The 26,651-nt window shown below is 42.8% G+C and overlaps 1 protein-coding gene across 2 annotated transcripts in view; it reads left to right on the forward strand.

Annotated features, from left to right (window-relative positions):
* MFSD11 (major facilitator superfamily domain containing 11) overlaps positions 1–25,660 on the forward strand; it is a 62,442-nt gene extending 36,782 nt beyond the window's left edge. For both annotated transcript variants that reach the window (XM_033962242.1, XM_033962241.1), the window contains 5 exons: positions 5,368–5,433; positions 14,959–15,084; positions 19,924–20,098; positions 21,206–21,341; positions 24,677–25,660. In XM_033962242.1, the coding sequence (XP_033818133.1) occupies positions 5,368–5,433; positions 14,959–15,084; positions 19,924–20,098; positions 21,206–21,341; positions 24,677–24,844 (671 nt within the window). In that variant the 3' untranslated portion in view covers positions 24,845–25,660. The remainder of the gene's footprint in view (positions 1–5,367; positions 5,434–14,958; positions 15,085–19,923; positions 20,099–21,205; positions 21,342–24,676) is intronic.
* The last annotated feature ends 991 nt before the right edge of the window (positions 25,661–26,651 follow it).

The following is a 26,651-nucleotide window of genomic DNA, read 5'->3' on the forward strand; positions in this document are numbered from 1 at the left end:
TAAAAGACAGTTTGAAGCGCTGGCTTTGGGTATCAAAGTGGCAGCAGCTGCCTCCTTTCTGGCATGAGCCTGTCATAACAGATTGCGGAGTAGTCCTTCAGAGCTGGGGAATACCTGCCCCTACATGATTATAGAAGAAGTGGATTATGTGGCCAGTTGTCTTTATGACATCATTAGAGTCATGAGCAAAGTTTCGGCTTATTCAGTTTCTGCCCACCAAATGCTCTGGATCAGGTAGTAAGCAGGTGATTCAACTTCCCAAGGCCACTCTCAGCAGATTATCTTTTAAGGGGTAGATGCTTTTTGGCAAAGGTTTGAACAATCTTATGGCCAGCGTGGTGGATCACTGTCCCAAATCTCTCCTGAACAGCAGGGATCGAAGTTCTACTGGGGACGGCAGAGGCAATTTTTGTTCCTCTTGGAGGTCCCACCAGTTCTTTTCCAGTTTCGCTTCCCAGAGGTCCTTCCAAGGCTCCAGACAGAGATTTGGCAATTACAGGCGCCTCAGGTTCATGAGGTGGATCAGGCAACAAAAAGCCACAATGACACCAGGTCAACAGCCATGCCCCCCTCCCCCCCCCATATATTGGCTGGTGGCTGAAGGGAATGGGAACAGATCTCATCAAAACTGTTGGGTGCTGGACATCATTTGGGAAGGGCACAAGATGAAATTTTTCGCTCTCCTCCAGATCTGTTCATTGAGGTTGACCAGAAAAGGTGGCCGCTCTCCTCCAGATCTGTTCATTGAGGTTGACTAGAAAAGGTGGCCAGGGTCTGAGCGACAGTGCAATGACTCTTGGGCATACATGCCATAGAGCCAGTGCCCAAAGAAGAATCGGGCTCTTGCAGATACTCCATATACTATACTTCATAATGCCCAAGAAAGGCACAGAAGATTGGAGGATCAGACCTAAAGTCTATGAATGAAGCACTAAGAGTTCCCCACTTCTGCATGGAAACAGACTACTCAATCATCGTGACAGTGGTTCTGACAGAATTCCTATCCTCCTTGGATTTAACAGAGGCATATCTTCACATTCCAGTCTTCATGGATTACAGAAAATATCGAAGATTCCATGTTCTCCAGCAACACTTCCAGTTTGTGATGCTGCCTTTTGGACTGGCCATGGCCCCTCACACCTTTACTAAGGTGATGGTGGTAGCAGTGGCTCACCTCCGTAGGATTGTCATACAGGTGCATCATTACCTGGATGATTGGCTTATCGGGGCTCCCTCTCAGGAAGGCGAGCATGTGCTATGGTAGGTGGTGGATCTCCTTCAGAGACTTAATTTGATAGTCAACTTCTGGAAAAGTCAGCTGCAGCCGACTCAGTTCTTGTAATTTCTGGGAGTCTGCTTCGACACAACGCAATACCATGTCTTTCTTCCCGGGCTACGCAAACAGAAGCTCATGAAGCAGATAGATCTTAGAGATTCTAGCGTTACTGTACCCCATAGCCTGGCATTACCTTCAGGTTCTGGGTTTGATGGCAGCTTCCTTAGATGTAGTCCCCTGGGCAAGAGCACAAATGTGATCACTCCAAGACTCTCTCCTTTCCAGGAAGTTCTCACAAGGCACTCCCTACAGAAGCAGCTCCCCTGGTCCTCAGGGCAAGATACAGCTTATGCTCCTCATGGGTGACCCTCACAACCAACGTCTGATCGGCTGAGGAGCCCACTGTTGCAGTCGCCTTATGCAGGGCAAATGAACTCTGTTGGAGATCAAATGGTCCATAAACCGTCTGGAATTGAGAGCCATTCATTTGGTGCTGAAGGAGTTGCAATCTTTCCTGTCAGGGAAGGCAGTCGGGGTGTTTTCAGACAATGGCACCGCATTAGCTTATTTGAACAGACAAGGAGGCACCAGAAGTGCTCCCCTATGCCTGGAGACACAGATGTTGTTCCAATGGGTGGAAGTTCACTTACAAGCCCTCTCGGCTGCCCATGTAGCAGGAATAGAGAACGTCCAGGTTGATTTTCTCAGGCTTACGAGAGTCTAGTGTTTTTCTGCGGATGGTCCCTTTGATTCTGCCTTCCACATCATTCAGGACAGGATTTTACAGAGGCTGGTTGTGCACATAGTCCTACTCCACTACCTGAAGAGGACTAATGATTCTCACCTCTCCGATCATCTTTTTACCATTTTTTTGTGCTGAACAGTCAGTCGAGATAAGACAAGCTAGCTTCTAAGACTTCAATTGCTAGATAGATTTGGATAGCAATTTTGTCTTCCTACATTGTCTGTGGAAAACAGCCTCCTATCTCCATCGCACTCATTTGACTAGAGATGTGGCTGCTTCCTGGGCAGAGTCCTGGGCTGTTTCTCCCGATGAAATCTGTAAGCTACTTAGTTTCTCTGCATAACTTTACGAGGTTCTACAGAGTGGATATGGCAGCTCAAGAGGATGATGTTTTTGGGTCCTTGGTACTGTCCTTCCCTAGATATCTGCCGCTTTGGTACGTCAGCAACAGTACAGAATCCTATGTCTGCAATAGAATAGAAGATTTGGTTCTTACCTTGTTAATCTTCTTTCTGTACGGCCCATCCTGTGCAGACTTTTGATTCACCTGATTTCTGCCTCGAATATTGCCAGTGTCCATCACGGGGATATCTCCCCTTGTATTTAAGATTTAGTAGAGACAAAACATCAGGAGCATGAGGGTGCCTATTCCCTTTATCCTTTGGAAGATTTTATGGTACTTCCTAGTTTTACATAGTAGGTTGGTTCCTAGCTACTCAGGTGCTTAATTTGTCATTCATTGTTGCTTGTTGTTAATCATTGTTCTTTTGTCATAAGTTACAGAGCAGAACAGAATATAGTTTGTTGCTGGGGAAGTTCCTCGTGCCCCTTCTTTCCTTTTCTTCTGTTTCAATGAAGTTCGATTGCTTTGGTACTAACCGAAGGAAGAGCTCTTCTCCAGTGCTGAAGGGGAGGAGTTGGAAGATCTGAGTGACAGCTATAGTACAGAATCGTATGTCTTATAACAGAAAGAAGATTAACGAGGTAAGAACCTAATCTTCCAGTGGATTCTGTCCCCTTCTCTTCCCCATGAAAGTGAAACCGGAAGGGGATACCAGGCTCTATGACAGTTTCAGGAACAGGAAGCAGGTTTGAAGAATATCCTAGTGTTCTGTTCCTAGAGGGCTCACAATTACAATAAAGAGTTAAAGTGAGTTATGAACCTGGGTCCCTTGGTTTACAGTCCATTGCACTAACCATTAGGCTGTCTTTCTACTCTGCATGGACATCAGTATGGCCATTTTCTAAGAATTCTACTATACAGATGTCCAAATCCCTTCTTCCGGGAGACTATTCTGCACATCTACCATCTTTTCTGTAAAGAAATATTTCCTTAGATTACTCCTGAGCTTATCATCTCTTAACTTCATCTTAAACCCTCTCCTTCCAGAATTTTCCTTCATTTGAAAAGGGAAAGATGAAAGGAATTAGGACTTGAACCTGTATATTGCCTTTTCATAGTTTTTACAACCATACTCAAAGCGGTTTATATACAGGTACTTCAAGCATTTTCCTATCTGTCCCAGTGGGCTCACAGTTTGTCTAATGTATCTGGGGCAGTGGAGGATTAAGTTACTTGCCCAGGGTCACAAAGAGTTACCTCCTGTTCGTTAATGCCAGAGAGATATTTAAACATCTCTATCATATCCCCTCTTGTCTTTCTTCCAGTTTAGTACAGAAGAAGAGGCAAGAGAGGAATCCAATCAGCCAAGGAAAACTGATTGGACTCCTTCCTTGCCTCTTCTGCTGTACTGTTTGTAGTTTCGAGGCAAGTTGTTTCTTCTTTCTTTTCGCTTTTTTTTCCAGTTTATACATTTTAAGGTCTCTAAGTCTGTCCCCGTGTGATATATGACAAAGACCACTAATCAATTTTGTAGCCGCCCTCTGGAACAACTCCCATCTTATTTATGTCTTTTTGAATGTGCAGTCTTCAGAATTGAACATAGTATTTCAATTGGGTCCTCAACAGAGACTTATACAACAGCACTATCACCTCCCTTTTCCTACTGGCCATTCCTCTCCTTATGCACCCAAGTATCTTTCTGGCATTGACATCACTTTTTCTACCTGTTTTGCCACACTGAGATCATCAGACACAATCACCTTCCTTCATATACAGAATATTCATGTTGGATGTTTCCAAAACATGGACATCCATCTCATATATTGTCAAACAAGCAAGCAGTATCTTGTTCAAAAATACAGATGAGATTGACATACGTTTATGATGTTTTGACTTGGATGTACCTATTCTGACTTAGGACATCCATTCAAAAATGCCCCTCTGTCTGTTCTTCTCCCTTTGCTCTTATAATTGTAGAATCATTCATCTTAATATTTTGTTACAGGTAGCAGAGTTCCCACTTTTTATGTGCCCTCAGCACCCCCAATGCCCGTTGTCTTTTATATCCTACTAGTTGTTTAGCCCGTTACATTAACGGGTGCTAGCAGCCCTTCTCCCTTACTTTTACCTCCTCCCTGTCCAGCAGCACCCCCACCCATTCCCTGCTCCCCCTATATAGTAGTAGCCCTTCTCCTTTTATCTCCCCCTGTTCAGCATCACCCCATTTCCAGCTCCTCATATCCAGCAGTAGCTCTTCTCCTTTGCAGGAGCCCTTCTCCCTTCCTTTTACCTCCCCCCCCCGGTCTGGCAGCACCTCTTCCCTGCTTCCCCTATCCAGCAGTAGGCCTCCCTTCCTGTTACCTCCCCCCTGTCCAGAATCACCTCTTCCCTGCTCCTCCTGTACTGCAACACCCCCTTACCTGCTCCCCCTGTCCAGTCCGGTGGTCTCCAGCCATCAGGCTGGCTCCTGCAGGGAGTCTAGTTCCTGTCCGGTCCCCGCCAGGCGTGCGAGCCTGCTCCGCCCCCTCCCGACCTGCCTGGAGTATTTAAATTAGACCCGACGGTTCCTGTTGAGGGAAGCACTCCTCACCGGACTCAGCGGTGAACTCCAGCCATCGGGCCGACATCCGCCTTGGTTTTTTTTTTTTTTTTAGTTGAAAGACGCGGCGGTGGCTCCTCTCATGATCCCCGCCTGCGTCGGAAGTCCGACGCAGGCGGGGATCGTGAGAGTAGCCACCACCGCATCTTTCAAAGAATCGAAAGCCGCGCATGCACACTTCCTATGTGTCGCTACAGCTCACAGAAAACCGGCACACACTTAGGAAGTGCGCATGTGCGGCTTACCATTTTATTATATTAGATAGGAAAACAGGCCAGTTCAGTTGAAATCTCAGGGATGTTAGGGCATATTGTGATTTCATCTAGTATTTTGTAAGCTATCCTGTTGTTGGTTACCTGCATCTAGAAAATGTTCATATATCTTTGCTTTGTTTCTTTTTCCAGAAAAATCCTTGCAGTTGTGCATCACCAAACAGATGTTATTGCTTAGTGTTTCAATTGCATACACAGGTAATGCAACAGTGAATGCAGTAATGGATTTAGTTTAATTAAGAAGTTGTTAATGATCTGGCAGCTTTACTAATATAGGCTATCATATTGACCATAGTAGAAAAAGAAACTTCTGTTCACTGATAAGGAAGCAACACAGATCACAAGCTACCCCGCACTTCTGTGCCATTCTGCCTCGGCCATGGGTTAGCCTTGGTCAAACTAACTCTGATTGATAGTTTGGTTTCTGTGCCTATTTCATTTTTTGGCCCATCTTGAGATACTGTCCAGGGTGGCATTAGTGATACAAATTCATGCCTGTTTGGAAGCAGGCTTATAACACATGGACCACAAAGTAGGTGTCTAATGGTATCAGTGGTCATTACTGGGCTAGCTGAAATTATATTTAGTGAACTATAGAAGCAAGTTTCATATACTAGTGCTGATCATATAGCATCTTGGAAGAATGCAAAAATCATTTACAGTGAACAAAATGTTGTATTCTACATGGAGATGACTAAGAATCATTATGCCATATGTCACATTTCCAAAATGTGTAGTTCGTGCATTGTAATTAGTCTAAAATGCTGCAGCGCAGTTGATTGTTGATGCAACTAAGTTTGAATATATTATACCGATTCTGGTTCGGTTACATTGGTTGCCCGTGCAAGCTCAAGTCAAATTCTTTTTTTTTTCCAATTCTTTATTATTTTCAAATCTTACAATAAGTATAACAATAAATACAACATTTTTTATTTCAATACCACACTTAATATTCTATTAATATCTATTTCAAAATTATTCCCCCCCCTCCTAAACAATCACAATGACTGACATATATAATTTCTATAATGACCCTCAATTCAATATATCTAAATTTATTATCTTCCAGGATATGCATGTTTATAGGGGAAAACAATGATTAGACGTTACAATATTTTGCTAATGGCTCCCAAATCTCCTGAAATTTCTTAAAATTCCCTTTCTGAATGGCTAATGTTCTTTCCATTTTATACATATGACACAATGAATTCCACCAAAAACTATATTTAAGCCTCTTCCAATTTTTACAATTGCTTGTAATTTGTTGTATGGCGATTCCTGTCATTATTAATAAAAGTCTGTTGTTCTTAGATGATATTTGACTTTTTTTCCCCACTTCTTTAGTATTTTCAATACTTACAATAAGTGTAACAGTAAATATAACATTTTATACTCAAATAACACACTTAATATTCTTATATCCTTTTCAGAATTAATCCCCCTCCCCCCTAAACAATCATAATGCCCATACATAAAATATCTATAATCATCCATATCAATTATTCAAAATTCATTAACCTATCATCCCCCACCTCCCCCCTCCCGGATGTGCATATTTAAAGGAGAAAACACTATTTAAACGTTACAATATTTTGTTAATGGCTCCCAAATCTCCTGAAACCTCTTAAAATTCCCTTTCTGAATGGCCAATGTCCTTTCCATTTTATACATATGACACAATGAATTCCACCAAAAACTTGACTTTTAGATCTCATTGACATGCCAAATAACACAGTATCATAAGACAATGCCATTGGATTTTCCAATAAACAATTTATTTGGCCCCATATTGAATTCCAAAAAGCCAAAATAAGTTGACAATAGAACAATAAATGATCTAAAGTCCCTACTTCGAGATGACAATGCCAACATTTATTTGACTTCAATTGAATCGAATTCAAGGTGCTTTGTCCACACTGTTCATTGGTAGTTAGTTGTCTTTTCAGTGAGTATCAGCCTTCTAGAAAACGGCGTTTGAACGTGCCCTCCTTGCGACATATGAAATCATGGACTTGTCATCGATCTGTGATATCAGTTCAGGGTACTGTGTTGTGGAATACTTTACCTCTTGAAGTAAAGAAAGCATCAACCTTACTAAATGTTAGACATTATTGAAGACAGAGTTATCTAGACATTATCTTTCTTCATGATTTCTCTGGTATGATAAGTGTGAATAGCGAGCAGTTGATTTGCAGATTTGTTATATAGTATGTGTAACATTTGTTGTCTGTATTTTAATTATGAATGTAATTATGTAACTCGCACAGAACTAGAGGATGGCGCGAGTAATACATGTCTAAATAAATCAATACCATCAGCAGAAAAATGGCATGAGTTACCGTATTTTTCACTCCATAAGACGTACTTTTTCCACCCAAAAAGGGTGCGTCCTATGGAGCGAATACCCCCCTCTCCCACGTTACCTTATTTTAATTTTGGTGCCCTCCCTCGCTGGACGCAGCTGCCTCTCTAGTGGCAGAGCAGCGCACAAGGCTGCCTGCCTGGTCGGCTGACGCGGCTGCCTCCTCTTCCCTTCTGTAGCGGCAGAGCGGCGCACAAGGTTGCCTGCTTAGTTCCGCGTTGCTTCCGTTCTCGCGGGAAGTGGCACGGGACCAGTCAGGCAGCCTTGTTCGCTGCTCTGCCGCTGGAGACAGCAAGTCCTGATTCCCACACTCTCCACGGGCCGGACGTGAGCAGCAGCCATCTGAACCGGCAGCCGCTGGGAGTCGGCATGGCGGCACGGTCCTGATGAAAGCGAGCAGCTATGTTAACAGCAGCAGTAGCGGCATCTGGTTACGGCCTCCCACTCACCTCCCTCCCTTCCCCCATCCAGGCCTTAGCTGCCTCCACCGCCGCTCCTCTGACTCCCTTCGCGTTCGGGCGGGACATGGAGGAACGGGCCCGTCAAGCTGCGCCGAAGGAACTATAAGGTACGGGGGCGAGGTCGGAGGGGGAACGGGGGGGTCCCTGCCTGCCTGCTTTCCTCGGGGGGGGGGGGGGGGGGGGTGCCCTGCCTGCCTGCCTGCCTCGGGGTGGGGGTGGGGGTGAGGGGTACAGGAGGAAGGAAATTAAGCTTAACATGGGGAGGGAAAGAGACAGAGCAAATAAATGCTGAAGGAGGAGGGAGCACAAGGACAGGGACATGGAATAATGCTGGAAAGGGGAGGAATAAAGATACAGAGATGTGATATTTAATGGAAGGGAGGAAATGGTATACATGGATAGTGAAGATGAGAAGAAAGATTATACACTTTGAGGGGGCCCTACCTGCCTGCATGCTTGCCACGGGGTGGGGGGCCCTGCCTGCCTGCCACTAGGCCTGCCTGCTCTGTCCCTGCCTACCGCTAGACCACCAGAAGGGGGACAGGGTACAGAGCCTGGCAGAGAGGGGGGACAGGGTGCAGAGCTTGGCAGCGAGAATTTTGGTTCAGAATGGGTTTTTTTCTTGTTTTCCTCCTCTAATTCTAGGGTGCATCTTATGGTCAGGTGCGTCTTATGGAGTGAAAAATATGGTATATATTTACTGCTTTTACATAAGAAACTTTGCTTTCTAGTGCAGTGTGTCTAGTAATCCTGAATGCTAGGGTTAAGCATCTGAACCTGCAAGTTGTTTGTAAAAAGATATCACTCATCTTTCAACTCCACCTCCTTCCCAGTAGGCTTGCTCCAATCCCTCAGTTTTTTTCTGCAAGCAAGTTGCTCAGATGTGTTTATGATCTGCTCTGTGGTTTTATTATTTTTGGGTGCCCAAAGGTTTCCTCTTGTTAGGACTTCTGCCTGGGAGAATACTCAGACTCGCGCTGAGGACATCTGCTAGCAAGATCAGCCCTCGGTGGCACCTGTCTAGCCAGCCTGTTGCAATATTTTTGGAGCTCGGGGGCTGTCCCCTGAGTAACTGCTCGCATCCCTGATTTATCAGGAGCTTGAGTGCAGGCTGTTTGGCTCCTACCTGGCTTGGCTGGGATTAATAGTGGGCTGGCTACATGGTCCTCCCCCCAAATCGCTGCAAGAGAGCTTCCGGGGGTTGAGGCTCAGTCTGACATCGGTCCAACTGGCACCCCGAAGACCAAATTCATAGAAACAAATCTGTGAGGCAAAATTCTTCTCCATTTGTTCCACTTCTGAGCTGAGACAGGCAGGCACCACATGGCACAGTGAGTAAGGCTATTATAGCCTATGGGGAAAATTAGGGGGGATGTCTGCAAAAAGTAATATTTGAGGGTTTCTAGGGCCAGAGCCAGGGTCCCCCTCCTCCAAAACTCCATTCCCTGTAGTTTTTGAACTTCAGGGGAGTCCCTCAAGCCGTTTTTGGTGTAATTCACTGGCAGTGGCCATCTTGGATTTTAAACAATACTTTTTTCAGGGATCATGACCGAGGTTCAGCGGGGTCAGAAGGCAGCAAGCTTCTTGCTCTTTCTTTTCTCCTGCCTCCAAGAAAGCACAATGGTGGTAGGTCAACAACAGCTGCACCCCCACCCCTCAGATAGGGGTCAGGCTGTTGTCTTACTGGATGGTCTGGGCACAGATAGGCATAAATCGTTGGGTTCTAGACGTTGTTCAAGTAGGTTACAAGATCAAGTTCTGTGCCCCCCTTCTGGACCTCTTTGTAGATTCCCTGACTAGCTGGCTGAAGAGAGCCCTCAAAGTCTGGGCAATGGTGCAAAGGCTTCTGGATCTTTGCACCATAGAGCCAGTTCCAGACAAAAACTCAGGCTCAGGTAGATACTCCATATACTTCATAGTACTAAAGAAAGGCTCAGATGACTGGTAACCAATTCTGAACCTCAAGTCAGTCAATTCTTCACTGAAAGTACCACATTTCCACATGGAGACCATCCGGTTATTGTGGCAGTGGCACCTGGAGAAATTCTTGCCTCTCTCGATTTGATAGAGGCCGATATCCACATTTCCATTTTCCGACTCACAGGAGGTACTTGCAGTTCCATATATTGGAGCAGCATTTCCAATTCTTCGCTCTCCCCTTCGGCCTTGCCACAGTACCTCATACCTTTACCAAGGTCATGGTGCTGGTAGCAGTGCACCTGCGCAAGGCAGGGATCCAAGTGCACCTGTATTTAGACAATTGGCTAATCAAATTTCAAGTTCAATTTTATTTGATATACCGCAAATATAAACAGAAATTTAGTCTGAGCGGTTTACAATAAAATCAGGGGAGGGGAAATGATATTATAAAATAATACAAACAGGTTACAAAAACAAAAGACACAGCGGGACCAATGAAATACAAAAGGGTTAGAAGGTGTGGAATGATTACTATATTTATCAAAGGGAAGGGAAAATACAAAAGGGATAGAAGGTGTGGAATGATAACTATATTTATCAAAGGGAAGGGAAAACACAAAAGGGTAGTGGGGAAGAGGGCGAAATGGCAATCTCAAGAGTAGTCCAACTCCTGGAGAACTTGGGATGCAGAACTTGGGATGGAACTTGAAGAATCATTTAGAGCCGACCCAGTGCTTGGGAGTATCTGGGAGTTCTATTTTACACAACTGAAGGCCGGGTTCTAGACCCACGCAGACAGAGGCTCCAGAAACAGATATCTGACCTGTTACTGAGTAAGCTTCCGATGATGTGGCATTTTCTGCAGATTTGGGGGGTCGATGGCGGCAGCCATAGAGGTGAGCCAGGGCACACATGAGAATCGCCAAGACTCTGCTATTCCGCTAGCCTTCTCAGACAGACTTGCTTCAGCAACTGCTTCCATAGACATCCAGAAGGGAGGAAGCTTACGGTGGTGGCTACAGATAGCTTCCCTCTCAAAGGGCATGCTACGCTATCTATCCTGGGAGATCCTAATGACCAATGCCAGCCTTTAAGGTTGGGGGAAGGGGTCATTGCAACGGACACTCAGTTCTGGGTCCCCGACCCAGCAAAAGTGGTCCTGGAGCTCAGAGCTATTTGACTGACGTTGCAGGCCCTGGAGAATTCCCTGAAAGGTAAGGCAGTCAGACTGGTTTTGGACAATGTGACAATGGTGGCCTATGGTGCAACCTACAAGGAGGCACCAGGAGCACCCCGTTAAGTTTAAAGGCTCCAATTCTCTTTCGGTGGGCAGAAGCTCATTTGCAGACTCTCTCAGCTGCACATGTTGCAGGCATGGAGAATGTTCAAGCCAACTATCTCATGTGGCAGATGCTCAACCCAGGGGTGTGGTAACAGTCACCACAATTGTTTGATGACATTGTTTGGCGGTGGGGGCGCCCACTTATGGATCTCATGGCCTCAGTAGCAAATACAAAGGTGGATTGCTTTTACAGCTGAAGGTACAAGCCAGGAAGTGCAGGATTGGATGCAATTGGTGGATCTCTTGACACAGGGTCCTGTCCCCATAGAGAATCCGGAACACTTTGGGCTTACGGCATGGCTCTTAAGCGGTCAGTAAGGCAGGGATACTCAGAGGTGGTCATTTCCACTCTGCTTAGAACCAAGAAGCGCTTGATGGTGGCGGCCTATTCCAAGGCCTGGAAGACTTTCTGACAGTGGTGTGCTAAGATCGATGTGGAGCCTTTAGAAGCCGCAATCTCTATACATCTGGAATTTTTGCAAGAGGGACTTAAGAAGGACCTTTCGGTCGGATTGCTAAAAATGCAGATAGTAGGCTCTTCATGCTTCTGAGCTTGGGTAGAGAGAGTGCCTCTCACCCAGATGTGGCAAGATTCTTTAAAGGGGCTGTCAGGTTGCACCCTCCAGTACGTCTATCATTCCCTTCCTGGAACCTTAATACCATTATGCAAAGTCTCAGTAGGGCTCCATATGATCTGACAGTCAAGACGGTGTTCTTGGTGGCAGTTACGTCAGCAAGACAGGCATCTGAGTTACAAGATCTCTTTTGCTTGGAGCCATTTCTTAAGATTAGGGAAGCAGGGCTTTTCTTGCGCCTGGTTTCATCCTTTCTACCGAAAATAGTCTCTGCTTTCCATGTCGATCAGGAAGTCCGTTTGCCTACCTTTTGGCCTATGGGGTCGAAGTAAAAGGACAGAATATTGCATTTGCTAGACATCAGGAGAGTGCTTCTTCACTACCTTGAAGTTACCAATGAGTTTTTGTTCTGACAGTTATGCTAAGAAAGGCAGGTCTTGTGTCCAAAGCCTTGATCTCCAGATGGATTAAAATGGCAATTTCCTCTGTATATGTGGGATTTGGTAAGCAGCCATCAATTGTGTTGAAGGCTGTCTCAGGCAGTCTCCCCCATGGAGATTTGTAGAGCAGTAACATAGTCTACTCTTCATACTGTTACCAGGTTCTATAGGGTAGATATGGCAGCCAGGGTCACTTTTGGGTTCTCAGTATTAAAGGCAGACTCGGTAATCCTGCTCTAGAATCAGAGGGCTGCTTTGGTATGTCCCTAGTGTTCAGAACTATTAGACACATTGCACTAGAAAGGAAGATTAGGTTCTTACCTCGATAATCTTCGTTTTTATAGATGTGTCTGATAGTCCTGTGAGGGGGCTTTACCTGCCTTTGATCTCAATTTTAGTCTACGTTTGACTGTGAAGAATTTCTCTGTCTCTCAGCTAAGCTGAAAAAAAGGGATATCAAGTCTGAATTTCTGCTTTTTTAGCAGGACATGCGAGTAGCTATGAGCTCCATAAATGTTAATGCCAGTTGCATGCAGTTTTATATCATTTTGATAATGTTATACTTGTTTCAGAGCAGAACAGAAGTATAATGTTTGTGGAATTCTCCCCATTGCCCTCCTTCTGGTGATGTCTTCCATTACAGTGGTTCTTGACTGCTTTTGTACAAATTGAGCGGACAGTTGCAAACCTACTGGGAAGGAGGCAGAGTTAAAAGATGAGTGATATTATTTTGCAAGGAATTTGCAGGTTCAGATGCATAACCCAGCATAACCCTCATTCTCTGAGATAACAATCTAAGAATCTGCTAGTTGTTCCATCTTTAGCTAGGGCAAGTATTCAATCTCGTGCTTTCAGTGTTGTAGGTCCACAACTATGGAATTCTCTTTAGAGAATGACACGGTGAGGTCATCTTTGACGCAACCGGAAGTTGCATCAGAGATGACCTTTCCGGCAGCCACATGCAACTTCAACACTCCGGAAGGAAGGCAATTTAGAAATCTCCAGCCACGAAGGTAAGGGGCAGGGAGGTTTGTCAGCACAGTTGTGTGCTGCGAGCAGGAAACACTCCTGCCTGTCAGACCGGGGCCAGTTGTCCTGGGGGCCCGGTGTGCATGGCAGAAGCGGCTAAGAGGTGTTCTCGCTGCAGGGGCGGTGAAAGCGCCATGAAGGTAAGGGGCAGGGAGGGAGAAAGGGAGGAAAGGTGGGGTGGAGAGGAACAGACGCTGAAGGGAAATGGGGAAGAGAGATTGGGAGAAGACGCTGAAGGGAAATGGGGAACAGAGAGTGGGGAGAAGATGCTGGCAAGGAAGAAGACAGAGATGCCAGACTATGGGGGAGTGGAGGGAAGAAGATGGGTGCCAGACCAATTGGAAGGGGGGAAGGGAGAGGCACAGTAACAGAGCAAATGGAAGACGCAGAGAGACAGTGGATAGAAGGAATTGAATGAGAAGATGAGGAAAGCAGAAACCGGACAACAAAGGTAGAAAAAAAAAATTCTATTTATTTTTTTTTTTTTTTGCTTTAGGATAAAGTAGTATATTAGTTGTGTTGATAAAAATTTATAAACAAAGCCCTGCTAGCTGAACAATCTCTTTCTCTAGTTCAGCAGTCAGAACTTTGATTTATAAGGAAGGAATAAGCTAAATATTGCAGTACTGAGGCTTGTATGGATGCTGTGGGGATGGGGATGGGGCGGTGAAGGGGACGGGGACAGATTTTTTTTCCCCGTGTCATTCTCTAATTCTCTTCCAGAATCAGTTTGTGGTATTTCTACGTTTGTTACCTTTTAAAAGAGTTTGAAAGCTTATTTTTTAAGCAAGGCTTCTCATATTTAAGTGGTAAGATCTGATAAGATTGTTTGAAGTGCTGAAAGCTGAAGAAATTTTTTGTGTAACTGTTGGTATGACATGATTTCTGTATGTTATGTCATGCTTTAAGTCTGTTATCTGTATAACCTGCTTGGAACTTTGGACACGCTAGATATAAAATGTTTTAAATAAATAAATAAAATTCAGGACTACTAGACACATCTACAAGAAAGAAGATTATTGAGGTAAGAACCTAATCTTTCTTTGCCTTGACTACTAAGCAGGTGCTTAAATCACAGCACCTTGAGTTATGAGAACTGGAATATGTGTTTGAATTTTGGGAACCACTGTGTTAAAGTATCCTTAAATGTACGCGGTATCCTGAATGTTTATTTTAGAAAGGAACTTTGGAACTATCATTCAGATTGGTAATTCATATTAAACAAAACATAAAAGAAAGTGATTTTGTGTATAAAGAAATAGCAGTATAGATATTAGTACATTTATATCTGTATGAACTCTATTTGAGAAGAAAGAATGATGCAGATGGTAATGCATTTCTATTAGTATTCTTATATGTCTGTGCCTGTAATAAAACATTAAGGGCTCCTTTTACTAAGCTGCAATAGCAGTTTTCGCACGCACTTTGTGCGTGCTAGACGCTAACGCCAGCATTGAACTGGTGTTAGTTCTAGCCGCATAGCACAGGTTTAGCGCGTGCTAAAAACGCTCTCGCAGCTTAGTAAAAGGAGCCCTAAATTATGGATGTTACTTGAACCTTTAATATTTGAACTGTTATTTTGTTTGATTTCAAGGTTTTGAACTGACCTTCTTCTCTGGGGTCTACGGAACATGCATTGGCTCCATGAACAAATTTGGTGCTGAAGCAAAAAGCCTGATTGGACTTTCTGGCATTTTTATTGGCATAGGTGAAATATTAGGTTAGTATCTGTTAATACAGTGCAGCACCAGATGTCTGAAGTTCCTTTATCCAAAAATTCCCATGTTCTTTTACCTAGAAAAACTCATCTGAAATTCTGCCAGAAAGCCCCTGTTATCCATAAGGAGAAATTTTGTTCTTACCTGCTAATTTTCTTTCTTTTAGTCCCTCCAACTGGCACAGAAATTGATGGGTAATAGCTCATCACAACCAGAATGTGGAGACTGAGACACAAATTTTTGGCTGCAGTACAATCAATCTGACGAATAGCCAAGCAGAACTAAGAACTGTGAATTACAACAGCAACAACACCCCAGAAGGAGAATAGCAACTAACATAGAGAAATACATGGTTTTACGAAGGGAAGGTCCTGCCAATCAAATCTGATCAGCTTCTTTGACTGGGTAACAAGAAAGCTGGATATAGGGGAGTCCCTGGACGTCGTGTACTTGGACTTCAGCAAAGCATTTGATAGCGTCCCACACCGCAGGTTATTGAACAAGATGGATTTGATGGGACTGGGTGAAACATTAACTGCATGGGTTAGGGACTGGCTTAGAGGTAGACTTCAGAGGGTAGTGGTAAACAGTACCCTCTCCGATACGACGGAGGTAATCAGCGGAGTGCCGCAGGGCTCGGTCTTGGGCCCGATCCTATTTAACATCTTCGTAAGAGACTTGGCTGAGGGGCTTCGAGGTAAAATTACATTATTTGCCGATGCTGCCAAACTATGCAACATAGTAAGCAACCGCACAACAGATGAAAGCACAGTGCCCCACAAAAGCTCAATGCCCGACAGTATGACGCAGGACCTACTCCTGCTGGAGCATTGGTCAAAGACTTGGCAACTAAGTTTCAATGTTAAAAAATGCAAGGTCATGCACCTTGGCGGCAAAAATCCATGCAGGACTTACACCCTAAATGGTGAGATCCTAGCAAAGACTATAGCAAAATGTGACTTGGGGGTGATCATTAGCGAAGACATGAATGTAATGAAAGGCCTCCAGATGACAGAATGTTATTTCGGGACCTAGAAACGAATCTTGTCCGTTTCAATGAAGACTGCCAATCAAGTGGAGAAAGCTTCATCCAGGGCTAGACAAATCGGCTGTATCCGTAGAAGTTTCGTCAGCCGTAAGCCCCGAGGTCATAATGCCGTTGTACAGATCCATGGTGAGACCCCATGTGGAATACTGTGTACAATTTTGGAGGCCGCATTATCAAAAAGATGTGCGGAGAGTTGAGTCGGTTCAGCGAATGGCCACCAGGATGGTCTCAGGACTCAAGGATCTCCCGTATGAGGAACGACTCGGTAAGTTGCAGCTGTACTCACTCGAGGAACGCAGAGGGAGAGGAGACATGATCGAGACGTTCAAATATGTCACAGGCCGTATCGAGGTGGAAGAGGATCTCTTTTTCCTTAAAGGACCTACAGCAACAAAAGGGCATCCGTTGAAAATCAGGGGTGGGAAATTTCATGGCGACACCAGAAAATATTTCTTCACCGAAAGGGTGGTTGATCGCTGGAATAATCTTCCACAACAGGTAATTGAGGCCAGCAGCGTGCCAGATTTTAAGAAAAGATGGGATTGGCATGTGGGATCTCTTCATGGAGGTAGTTAGGGGGTGGGCCATTAGTGTGGGCAGACTGGATGGGCCATGGCCCTTTTCTGCCGTCATGTTCTATGTTTCTATGTTATTGGTTAGAACAAGAACCTTCAAAAAAACGTCCCCACAGCTCGCCAGCTTTGCCAGAGGAACCAAACATCGCTGTTCTTTTAATTTCCCCTAACAACCCAGACAAAAAGACACCGCAGGAAAAAAACATTGTTCTCTTTTACTTTGCCTAATGTAGCTCTTGCCTTTTACCTTTTTTTCTTGTTTGTCTTTGCTTTTAATAGTTTTTAAAAGTTTTTATAGTTTCAGTTTGGGGACGTATTGTCACCTCAAACTTGTTTTCTGTTTTTACAAATTTGTACACCGCCTAGAAGGCTGATTATGCGGTATAAGAAATTTTAAATAAACTTGAAACTAGGTAAGACTGCACAGCCTTACCACCTCCACCTGCTGGAGACTGAGACAGACTGTACTTTGGACTGCACAGCAAAAAGTTTGCATCTAAGTCTCCTCTTGCTGGTCATGGTGAGCTGTTACCCATCAGTTCCTGCCAGTCTGGAGGGACGATAAAGAACTTCCATTATCTGGAAAAATCCATTAAGTAACAGAAGTCCTTTCTCATAAAGATGATTATATGACTATATGATTCTCCAGAGGGAATGATTTACTTTTTAATTATTTAATTATCAATATAGTAGATGTTACTCCAGGCATCCACAAAAAGTCTGCTGCAAGGATGCTTGTGAGGAGAAGATATTAGCAGAGGCAAATTTTTCTGGTTAAGGAAACAGTGAGGTTATAAGGCACTGAAAATAGAAGTACCCCCCCCCCCCCATATCTCAAAAATATGAAACCCCATTTCTTAACCTCTGTAGCAGTAGTTAGACTATGGGAGAGATTAAGGGGTAGCACATTTGTATTTTGGTTCTCAGAATGATGTTAATTGCCCATCGAGCTGTCTTCATGGATGGGGAATCAACATGTTTATTTACAGAACTTTTATCTTCAGTCTATACCTGCAAAAACCATGCCAGTATTAAATCTTCAGGAAGAAACTTAAGGATCCATCTTTACTCCTTGGACCTATAACGAAATCTTAGGCACTTACCTGCTCCTTCATTCAATGTTCATGTCCTTAGTTCCTAATCTTATTGTAAACCACATTGAATCCTAGCTGAAGTTTGCTGTATAGCACTCAGCACCATTCTGTAAATGACATGCTCAACTCACTTAAAGCCGTGGAGGGGCATAATCGAAAGGGACATCTAAGTCTGTTTACGTCCATCTTGCAAGTCGTCCAAAGTTAAAAAAAGCCTAAGACACATTTTTGAAAGATACGTCCAACTTTTTTTTACTTTCGAAAATTGTCTAATTATATGTCCTGCCGATCTAATCGTCCAAGCCACTAAATCGTCCATCTTTATACCACATTTTCGTCCAACTTTCCGTCCAAGTCCAAAATGCCTAGAACAAGCCCTGTTGGACGTGGGAGGGGTCTGCAAAGTGATGGACTACACACCCAGGCATGCCACCTAAATAGTGGGGTACCTTACAGGGCACTGCTGTGAACTTCACAAAAAGGGTGCCATGGCTTCTCCTCACTATAGCTCCCTTTTAGGTGACAGTGAGCCCCCCCAAACCACCTCCAGAATCCCCTAGATCCACTTATCTATCACCCCAATAACCCTTATGGCTGCAGAAGCCACTTATATTCCAGTAAAAATGGGTTTTGGAGGTGTATAAGGGAGTGCACATGTTTAAGTATCAATGCAGTGATTACAGCGGCTTATGTGCATGGTCCTCTCCATGGGTCCCTAACCCATTCCCAAGACGACTTAAGCTGACTCTCTGGGCTGGACAACTAGGCTTTCCTATGCCAGGCGGCCAGGTGATGATGGTCTGGAGGCTGAATTTTAAAGTTGTGAATAAAATGTTTATGGGGGTGGGGGGGGCTCAGTGATCACTGGGGTAGTGTGTGGGGGTCTGTGTTATGTGTTTGCAGTGCTTATCTGGTGAGTTTAGGTGGGCTTTTGTGACTTAGACCATGTTTTACATGGTCTAAGTCACAATGTCCAAGTTCCATCTAGGCTCTGTTGTTAAACTTTCGGTTATACATGCTGTACAACTAAGTCTAAGCCAGCCCACGTCCCGCCCAACTCCCGACCTCGACATGCCTCCCGAAACGCCCTGTTTAGCTTTGGATGTTGAGCGGCACTATGAAGGCCTAGGTCATTTAGAAATACGTCCAAAACCCGTTTTTATTTTCGGCGCTTGGACGTTTTTGAGAAATGTTCGTCCAAGTGCCGACTTAGGCCGGTTTTTGGATGTTTTGCTCTTTCTATTATGAGCCCCATATTCTATATATAGCACCCAAAAATTGGTGCTTACTATAATGGCGTTTAGCACGTTTCTATAAAAGATATACACACCTTATAGAACTGCGCTAAGTGCCAGCATGTAATAATTTTTTAGGCATACCCACTTAGGCCAAGGAAAACCAGGCCTAAATGCATGTGCCTAATTTGAGGGTGCATTGACTGTACTCTATAACAGTACATGTAAATTTTAGGGACACCCACGATCTGCTCATAGTCCTCCCCTGGCCATGCCCTCTTTTCAAATTCATGCACTAGACCTAACATGCAGCACTTTATAGAATATGCCTACCAAGTTGCATGCATAACTTCTACGTAGTGCCAATTATCATCAGTTATGATGTGTTAATTGCCAAATATTGGCACCGATTAGGCTTTTTAAACAAGTTGTGCACATAAATCAGATGTATGCACTGATTTGCATGCACAGAATTTAGGGGTTAGCACATAAATATAAAGGGGATGTCCAAAGGGGAGGAGCATGGATAGGACCAACATTTACATGTGTAACTTAGAGAATATTTTTAAATTATGCACTAAATTGTTGCATTAGGTTTGCTATTGACATGATATGTGTGGGTGCACTTAAATGCAGGTGCATTGATACTGATTTATGCCCTGATTCCGTTGCAGAATTAATGCCACTTATAGAATTGTCCTCTTGGAGGGTAATTTTATAATAGATAGCCAGGGTACAAAAAGTCTAGTACCTCTTTTATGAAGGCAACACATGCACCCATGTGCCTTTATAAAATTACCCCAGAGAAAGTAGGTGTGCACTTCTTTTCATGAATCCAGAATTCTCATTTCTTAAATTTCAGTGGGCTTGCTTTTCCCCATCTCCACAGGTGGAAGTCTTTTTGGTCTGCTAAGCAAGAAGAAACAATGTAACCGAAACTTGGTAGTGCTTCTGGGTATTGTGATCCATACCTTGGCTTTTTATCTAATTTTTTTAAACATACCAGCTGATGCCCCTATATCTTCCAGCACAGGAACTGATAACAAAGCTTATATGAACCCCAGGTACAAAGACTTATCACACCTTGATTATTTCTTGATATGTGCTGCATGTATTGTAACAGAACCCTAGTTATAGGAGGCACCAAATTTGATATATTTGACCCAGGAACCCAGTTAATTTTGTAAACTTAAAAATAAAAACTAGTTGGTAGCTCTTAAAAGTTAGTATTGTCTAGCCTTAATTTGGGGAGGAAGAGTGACTGCGGATATCAGCATCTTTGTCTGAATATGGGCATCTGGATACAAATAGGGCATAGGGTAGTCTTTCAAAACCAGATTTTTATTCAAAACCACTGTCACCATACCACAGATCTCTTACAGGACTTCCGTTCTCACACCCACTGTGTTTCAGATATACAAGTATGGTCATATTTTTTCTTACTTCAGTTAGTCAGGCTTTTTAAGAATTTTGTATATTTTACAAAAGCTATAGGCAGTGAAATGGTTAACTAACTAGACAACACTTGGCAAAATTTGTCAGAGTAGCTTATTCATTTCACTTGCCCTGATAAGTCTGTTCTTTCCAGTTGGTCCCCATCATGTCTGCGTCAAACATTTGAACCTCCACCTGTTGCTCCAGTCTAAACACCAACCCAACATTTTCATACCTTCACTAACTATTTTCATACCACCCCCCAAATCTGACTCAAGAAAATCTCCTTTCTGTAAATTTGACCTCTCCACTCTTCTCAAGTACACTGCACTATGCTTGGCACTCCCCTGCTCAATCTGAGCTGAATAAACCTTACCTTTGCCAATCATGCCTTAATGGCTGTATCCTGTCTTGTAATTCCCTGACTCCCCATCACTTCGCATGTGTTTCAATAGGGCTTGCGTACACCTGCATCCCACCAGCCAACAGCAGACAGACACAATTTTCCCAAGGTGTATTTATCTATAGTTTACCAGTAGAGAGTGGGAGTTGAATGTTACAAAAAAATAAGAAAATAGAGGCTGATTTATCCAAAGAGCAATAGCCCATTTTTAGGGACACTATTGATATGCAGCCATCCTGGACCTCCGTATAGTTTGCATAACTTGTAGAATGATCAACTCAACATAGGTAAGATTTGAACTGTGGTAAATGCTTGCTTTCTGTTTATTTTGCAGTGTAACCCTGGCTCTCTTCTGCAGTTTTTTGTTGGGTTTTGGAGACAGCTGCTTTAATACCCAGTTGCTCAGCATTTTGGGGGTCCTTTATTCTGAAGACAGTGCCCCCGCATTTGCTGTCGCCAAATTTGTGCAGGTAATAAGTGAACCAGCAAAAAGGAAAATTGAAGCATGTCAGTGAGGTACTTGACCACCCATGGCACTTTGAAAAATTTCCAGGGTACAGTAGGTATTTTCCTGTCTCTGAAGGGTTGGTTTTTTTTTTTTGTAAATCTTTATTCATTTTCAAATCTTACATTTTCAAATTCCTACATAAAATTCATACAAATCACTTGACACATTTAACAATTATTGCCTAAAGAATATATAAGAGTATCCCCCCCATCCATTCCATTCATCAATAATAAACACATTAAACATATAACATACCTCCCCATCCCTATAATAATAAATTTTTACTCCATGTAAAACACTTAACAATTAAACAAATATACTCAGAGAGTTATTGAAATTGTATATGTAAACCCATATCCCTCCCTATTTCCCCGACATTATAAAAATGAACAATATAATAAAATCCCTTCCCCTTAATAATTAACGGTGTATATTCAATAATAAGTAAGAAAAATGGTGTTTAATCATCACAAAAAGATGTCAATGGCTCCCAGATTTTAATAAAATTCCTATAATTTCCATTTTGTATAGCTAGTGATCTTTCCATTCTAAACATATGACATAATGAATTCCACCAAAAATTTCAATTAAGTTTACTGCAATCCTTCCAATTGGTAGTGATATGTTGAATGGCAACTCCAGTCATGATTAATAAAAGTTTATTATTAGATGAAGATATTTGACTCTTTTTCCTCATAGCTGTTCCAAATAATACCGTATCATAAGTTAAAAAGCTACATAATTCTCCAGTAAACAATTTACTTGATCCCAGATGGAATTCCAACAGGCTAAAATATAGGGACAATAAAACAAAAGATGTTCTAAAGTCCCTATTTCAAAATTACAATGCCAGCATCTATTAGACTTTAAACTATTCAACTTCTGTAATCTAACAGTGGTCCAAAATGCTCTATGCAAAAGAAAAGACCATGTTTGTCTCATAGATGCTGACATTGTACATTTCATTCTCCAAGACCAAATTTGTGGCCATTGAGAAGCCGAAATCTGATGTTTAATCTCAATGCTCCAAATATCCCTAAGGCCGTTTTTAGGTTGCTTTTTAACCAAATCATTAATAGTTTTATACCACTGTGCAGCCTGGTGACCCAGAAAATCTACCTGAAAGCATGAGAATTCCAAGCTATATTGAGTATTAAGGGTTTTCCATTCAGGGACCTGAATGGCCTGCTTCAATTGCAACCACCGAAAACTTTGCGATTTATGGAGCCCAAATTTATGCTGCAATTGTGTAAAATCAAGCAGTTTACCATTTAAAATAACATCATTTAATGTCCATATGCCTGCAATTATCCAATGCTTCCAGATAATTCTAAAACCGCCAATTTGAATCTTGGGATTTAGCCATATGGATTGATTTGTTGACTTGCTAATAGGAATAACAGTTAAGTTATTAACAAACCGCAAGGTTTTCCAAGTATCCATTAAAATTCTATTTTCCTTATATAATCTGGGCATCTTTATACTTAGAACATGGCACAGATGTAAGGGAAACATGAGTTGCCATTCCAAATATAACCAATCAGGAGTGTACTCAATGAGTTCCGGGAGGACCCAATACATACCTTGACGTAAAATATAGGCCTGATGGTACCTATAGAAGTTTGGAAAATTTACCCCACCCTCCTTAATTGGCTTTTGTAGAGATACTAAAGCAATTCGGGGAGTTTTACCTTGCCAAATAAATTTAATAAGCAACGAGTTCAATTTTTTATAAAAATCAATGAAAAAATACTGGAATGTGGTTTGATAACAAACCACAGGCAATATCATCATTTTAACCGTTTGAATTCTCCCCCACCAAGACAAATGTAAAGGATTCCACTGTTCACATAATTCTGTCTCTGAAGGTTTTATAATCTTTGGACCCAATATTTTGTGGCATTTATTTGGGTAGGAGCTGTAAGATCAGGCCATTCTTGGATCTGCAGTGTGATTTGACTGGATAATGCTACTGACCATTTTGGCACTAACCAGATAGCTCTGGGGTAGTGCTGGAATAGGAAGTATTCGGGTACTGGCTGGTGTTAGCTATCCTGGTATACAGTCAAACCTCGGTTTGCGAGTAATGCGGTTTACGAGTGTTTTGCCAGAGAAGCAAAACATTCCCGCAAATCGTGCCTCACAAACTGAGCGTTGACTCGATTTGCGAGCCTCCCCCCCCCCCCCTGCGATCCGGCACCCACCCAAACACAATCCCTTACCCCGATCTGGCACCAGCACCAACGCACAGGACATGCTGATGCCCGAAGATCCTCCCTCTTGCCTGGGCTGGGCCTTGAGCATTTGCGCATGCTCAAGGCCTTCTGGTTCTCGCTCTCTTCAAGAGCTAACAAGATCTCCCTCCACTGTTCCCTGCTGGCAGCAGTGAGCCTAGTAATAGAAGGCCAATGCTGCAGAGCCATAGTGAGCAGTTGCTATTTCTTCTTACAACTTCTGCTCTTTCTTCTCCTTCCCATTCTGCCTGTTTAGAACCAAGTGTGAGGTAGTAAGGGAAAAGGAACAGGTGGGAGCTCATGGTCCCTGTATAGCTAGTCTGCTGCTGCTTCTTGTGCCAAGGTATTAACAACAAAGTCCCTACTGTAAGACTTCCATTAGAAGCTTGATGTTAAAATAAGTTAAATGTATCATTGTACTTTAATGATTCCACATTAGGTGTAGGTCACTCAGAAGCTAGTATGAGTACAGTCACCTGTGTGACATCAGGGATCCTCTAGTAAGAAGGGAACTACACAGCTTGGGCTAATTTTGGTGGCATTAGATTTGAAGGGCATCACAGCTCCTGAAAGATGTATCCTAAGTCCAAGTGCATTTCTGCTGTGCAATAATTCAGCTTAACTAATTTTTATATACTGCTCCATACTCTGCAAAAGTACCTGGGTGGTATAGGAAGCTAATATCATAGTAAAATTACTTACTAGTAAATACTTAAATAACCAATTGATTTTTAGCCAGCAAACTGAGCAGACATAGAGGGTAATTTTCATAATAGCCTTGAAAAAGCAGTGCACTTGGACTATATTTTCAGAGACCTGCCTGAAAATGAATAATGTGCTCCTACTCCCCTTTCTTGTTTGGCGTATATATACAAACACAGATTTGGTGTGCTCAAATCATCCATCCATATGGGATCTACACTTGTGTTTGTGAATTATTCTGCTGGTAGGGAACACTGGGATCCTGTTTGGACAGAATTTACCAAATACATGCAAATAGTAGACAACTGTTAAATCGTATAGTTGTAGGGGTACTGAACCTTGCTTCTCTGGGTTCTTCTAGTCCATCAGTGCGGCTGTGGCCTTCTTCTACAGCAACTACCTTCTCCTGCAATGGCAGCTCCTGATCCTGGTGATATTTGGCTTCTTTGGAACCATCTCGTTCTTCAATGTGCAATGGAAGGCAGTAGCCCTCTCATCCCAGCAAACTGCCTACAGCCCAAGGCTGTGACTACACCAAACATACTCAGAGGGATCTTAAGAGAATTGGAGCAAACAAAAGTTCGGCCAAGTTTCTAACATCCGCTGTGAAATTAAGCTGAGATGGTGGTGGTAACTTGTTTGGAATCTATAGCTGCTGGGAACATTATTCAAGGTCACTGTCAGTGCTCAGTTTAACAAGTGTCTGAAATTATTTTCCCATCTGTTAAGCCGATCATGATTTGATTTGTTTGTGGCTGCTCTCAGCCTGGGAGAATGGAATCTTTCATTTTAAAATGTGGTGCCTCCTAACTTATTGTCAAACTGACAGCTACAGCATGCAGAAAAATAAGGGGGTGGGGGAGATGTTCAGTGTTTTTGTAGTTCAGACTGGTGCATTTTAAAAGTTTATAAATTAACTGACCCTTGAGAAGATTCCTAGAGATCAGTTGCAATCCCCCCAAATCCACAAAATTAACCTAGAGATGTACAAAGTTAAATTTAAAAAAAATTAAATTTCAGTATCAAAACAATTTTCTGAAAAGTGCAAGTCAGCATCATAGTGCTTTTTTTTTTTTTTTTTTTTTTAATCAAAGCTACTATAGCACATATCTACATATCCAAAACACTTTTTTGGTTTTTTTTAAATCAAAAAAGTAATCTTTTAAATCGATCAAAGATAGCATTTACTTACCTACATCTCCATGGATATGAATTCAAAATACAAAACATAGAAACATGATGGCAGATAAAGGCCAAATGGCCCATCTAGTCTGCCCATCCACAGTAACCATTTCTTTTTCTCTCTCTCAGAGATCCCACGTGCCTATACCAGGCCCTCTTGAATTCAAACACAGTCTCTGTTTCCGCCACCTCTTCCGGGAGACTGTTCCAAGCATCTACCACCCTTTCTGTAAAAAATATTTCCTTAGATTCCTCCGGAGTCTTATCACCTCTTAACTTCATCCTATGCCCTCTCATTGCAGAGTTTCCTTTCAAATGAAAGAGACTCGGCTCATGCGTAGTCACATCACATAGGTATTTAAACGTATCTATCCTATCTCCCCTCTCCTGCCTTTCTTCCAAAGTATACAGATTGAGATATTTAAGTCTGTCCCCATACGCCTTATCACGAAGACCACACACCATTTTAGTAGCCTTCCTCTGGACCAACTACATCCTTTTTATATCTTTTTGAAGGTGCGGCATCCAGAATTGTATACAATATTCTAAATGAGGTTTCACCAAAGTCTTATACAGGGGCATCAATACCTCCTTTTTCCTACTGGCCATACCTCTTCCTATGCAACACCCTCCAACTAATCCAGTACCTATTTATTTTGAAAAATTACCTCGGAACACAGGTGATATGTAGTAAATGGAAATGCCCACAAAAGAACTCTATTGGGTAATAAGGATTAGGAAAAGGCAATCTTTATAAAATAGTGCAGCGTACAGCATCCTTCTAGCTTTCACCATCACCTTTTCAACCTGTTTGGCCACCTTAAGATCATCACATACAATCACACCCAAGTCCCGCTCTTCCATTGTGCATAAGTTCTTCACCCCCTAAACTGTACCGTTCCCTCTGGTTTTTGCAGCCCAAATTCATGACCTTGCATTTCTTAGCATTAAATTTTAGCTGCCAAATTTCAGATCATTCTTCAAGCTTCACCAGGTCTTTCTTCATGTTAATCACACCATCCAGCGTGTCTACTCTATTGCAGATTTTGGTATCATCCACAAAGAGGCAAATCAATTCTGGTCTCCTTTTCTCAAGAAAGATATAGTGGCACTAGAAAAGATTCAAGAGTGACCAAGATGGTAAAGGGGATGGA

The sequence above is a fragment of the Geotrypetes seraphini genome, chromosome 10 (genome assembly GCF_902459505.1).
Source record: "Geotrypetes seraphini chromosome 10, aGeoSer1.1, whole genome shotgun sequence".
In the NCBI taxonomy this organism is placed as follows: Eukaryota; Metazoa; Chordata; class Amphibia; order Gymnophiona; family Dermophiidae; genus Geotrypetes; species Geotrypetes seraphini.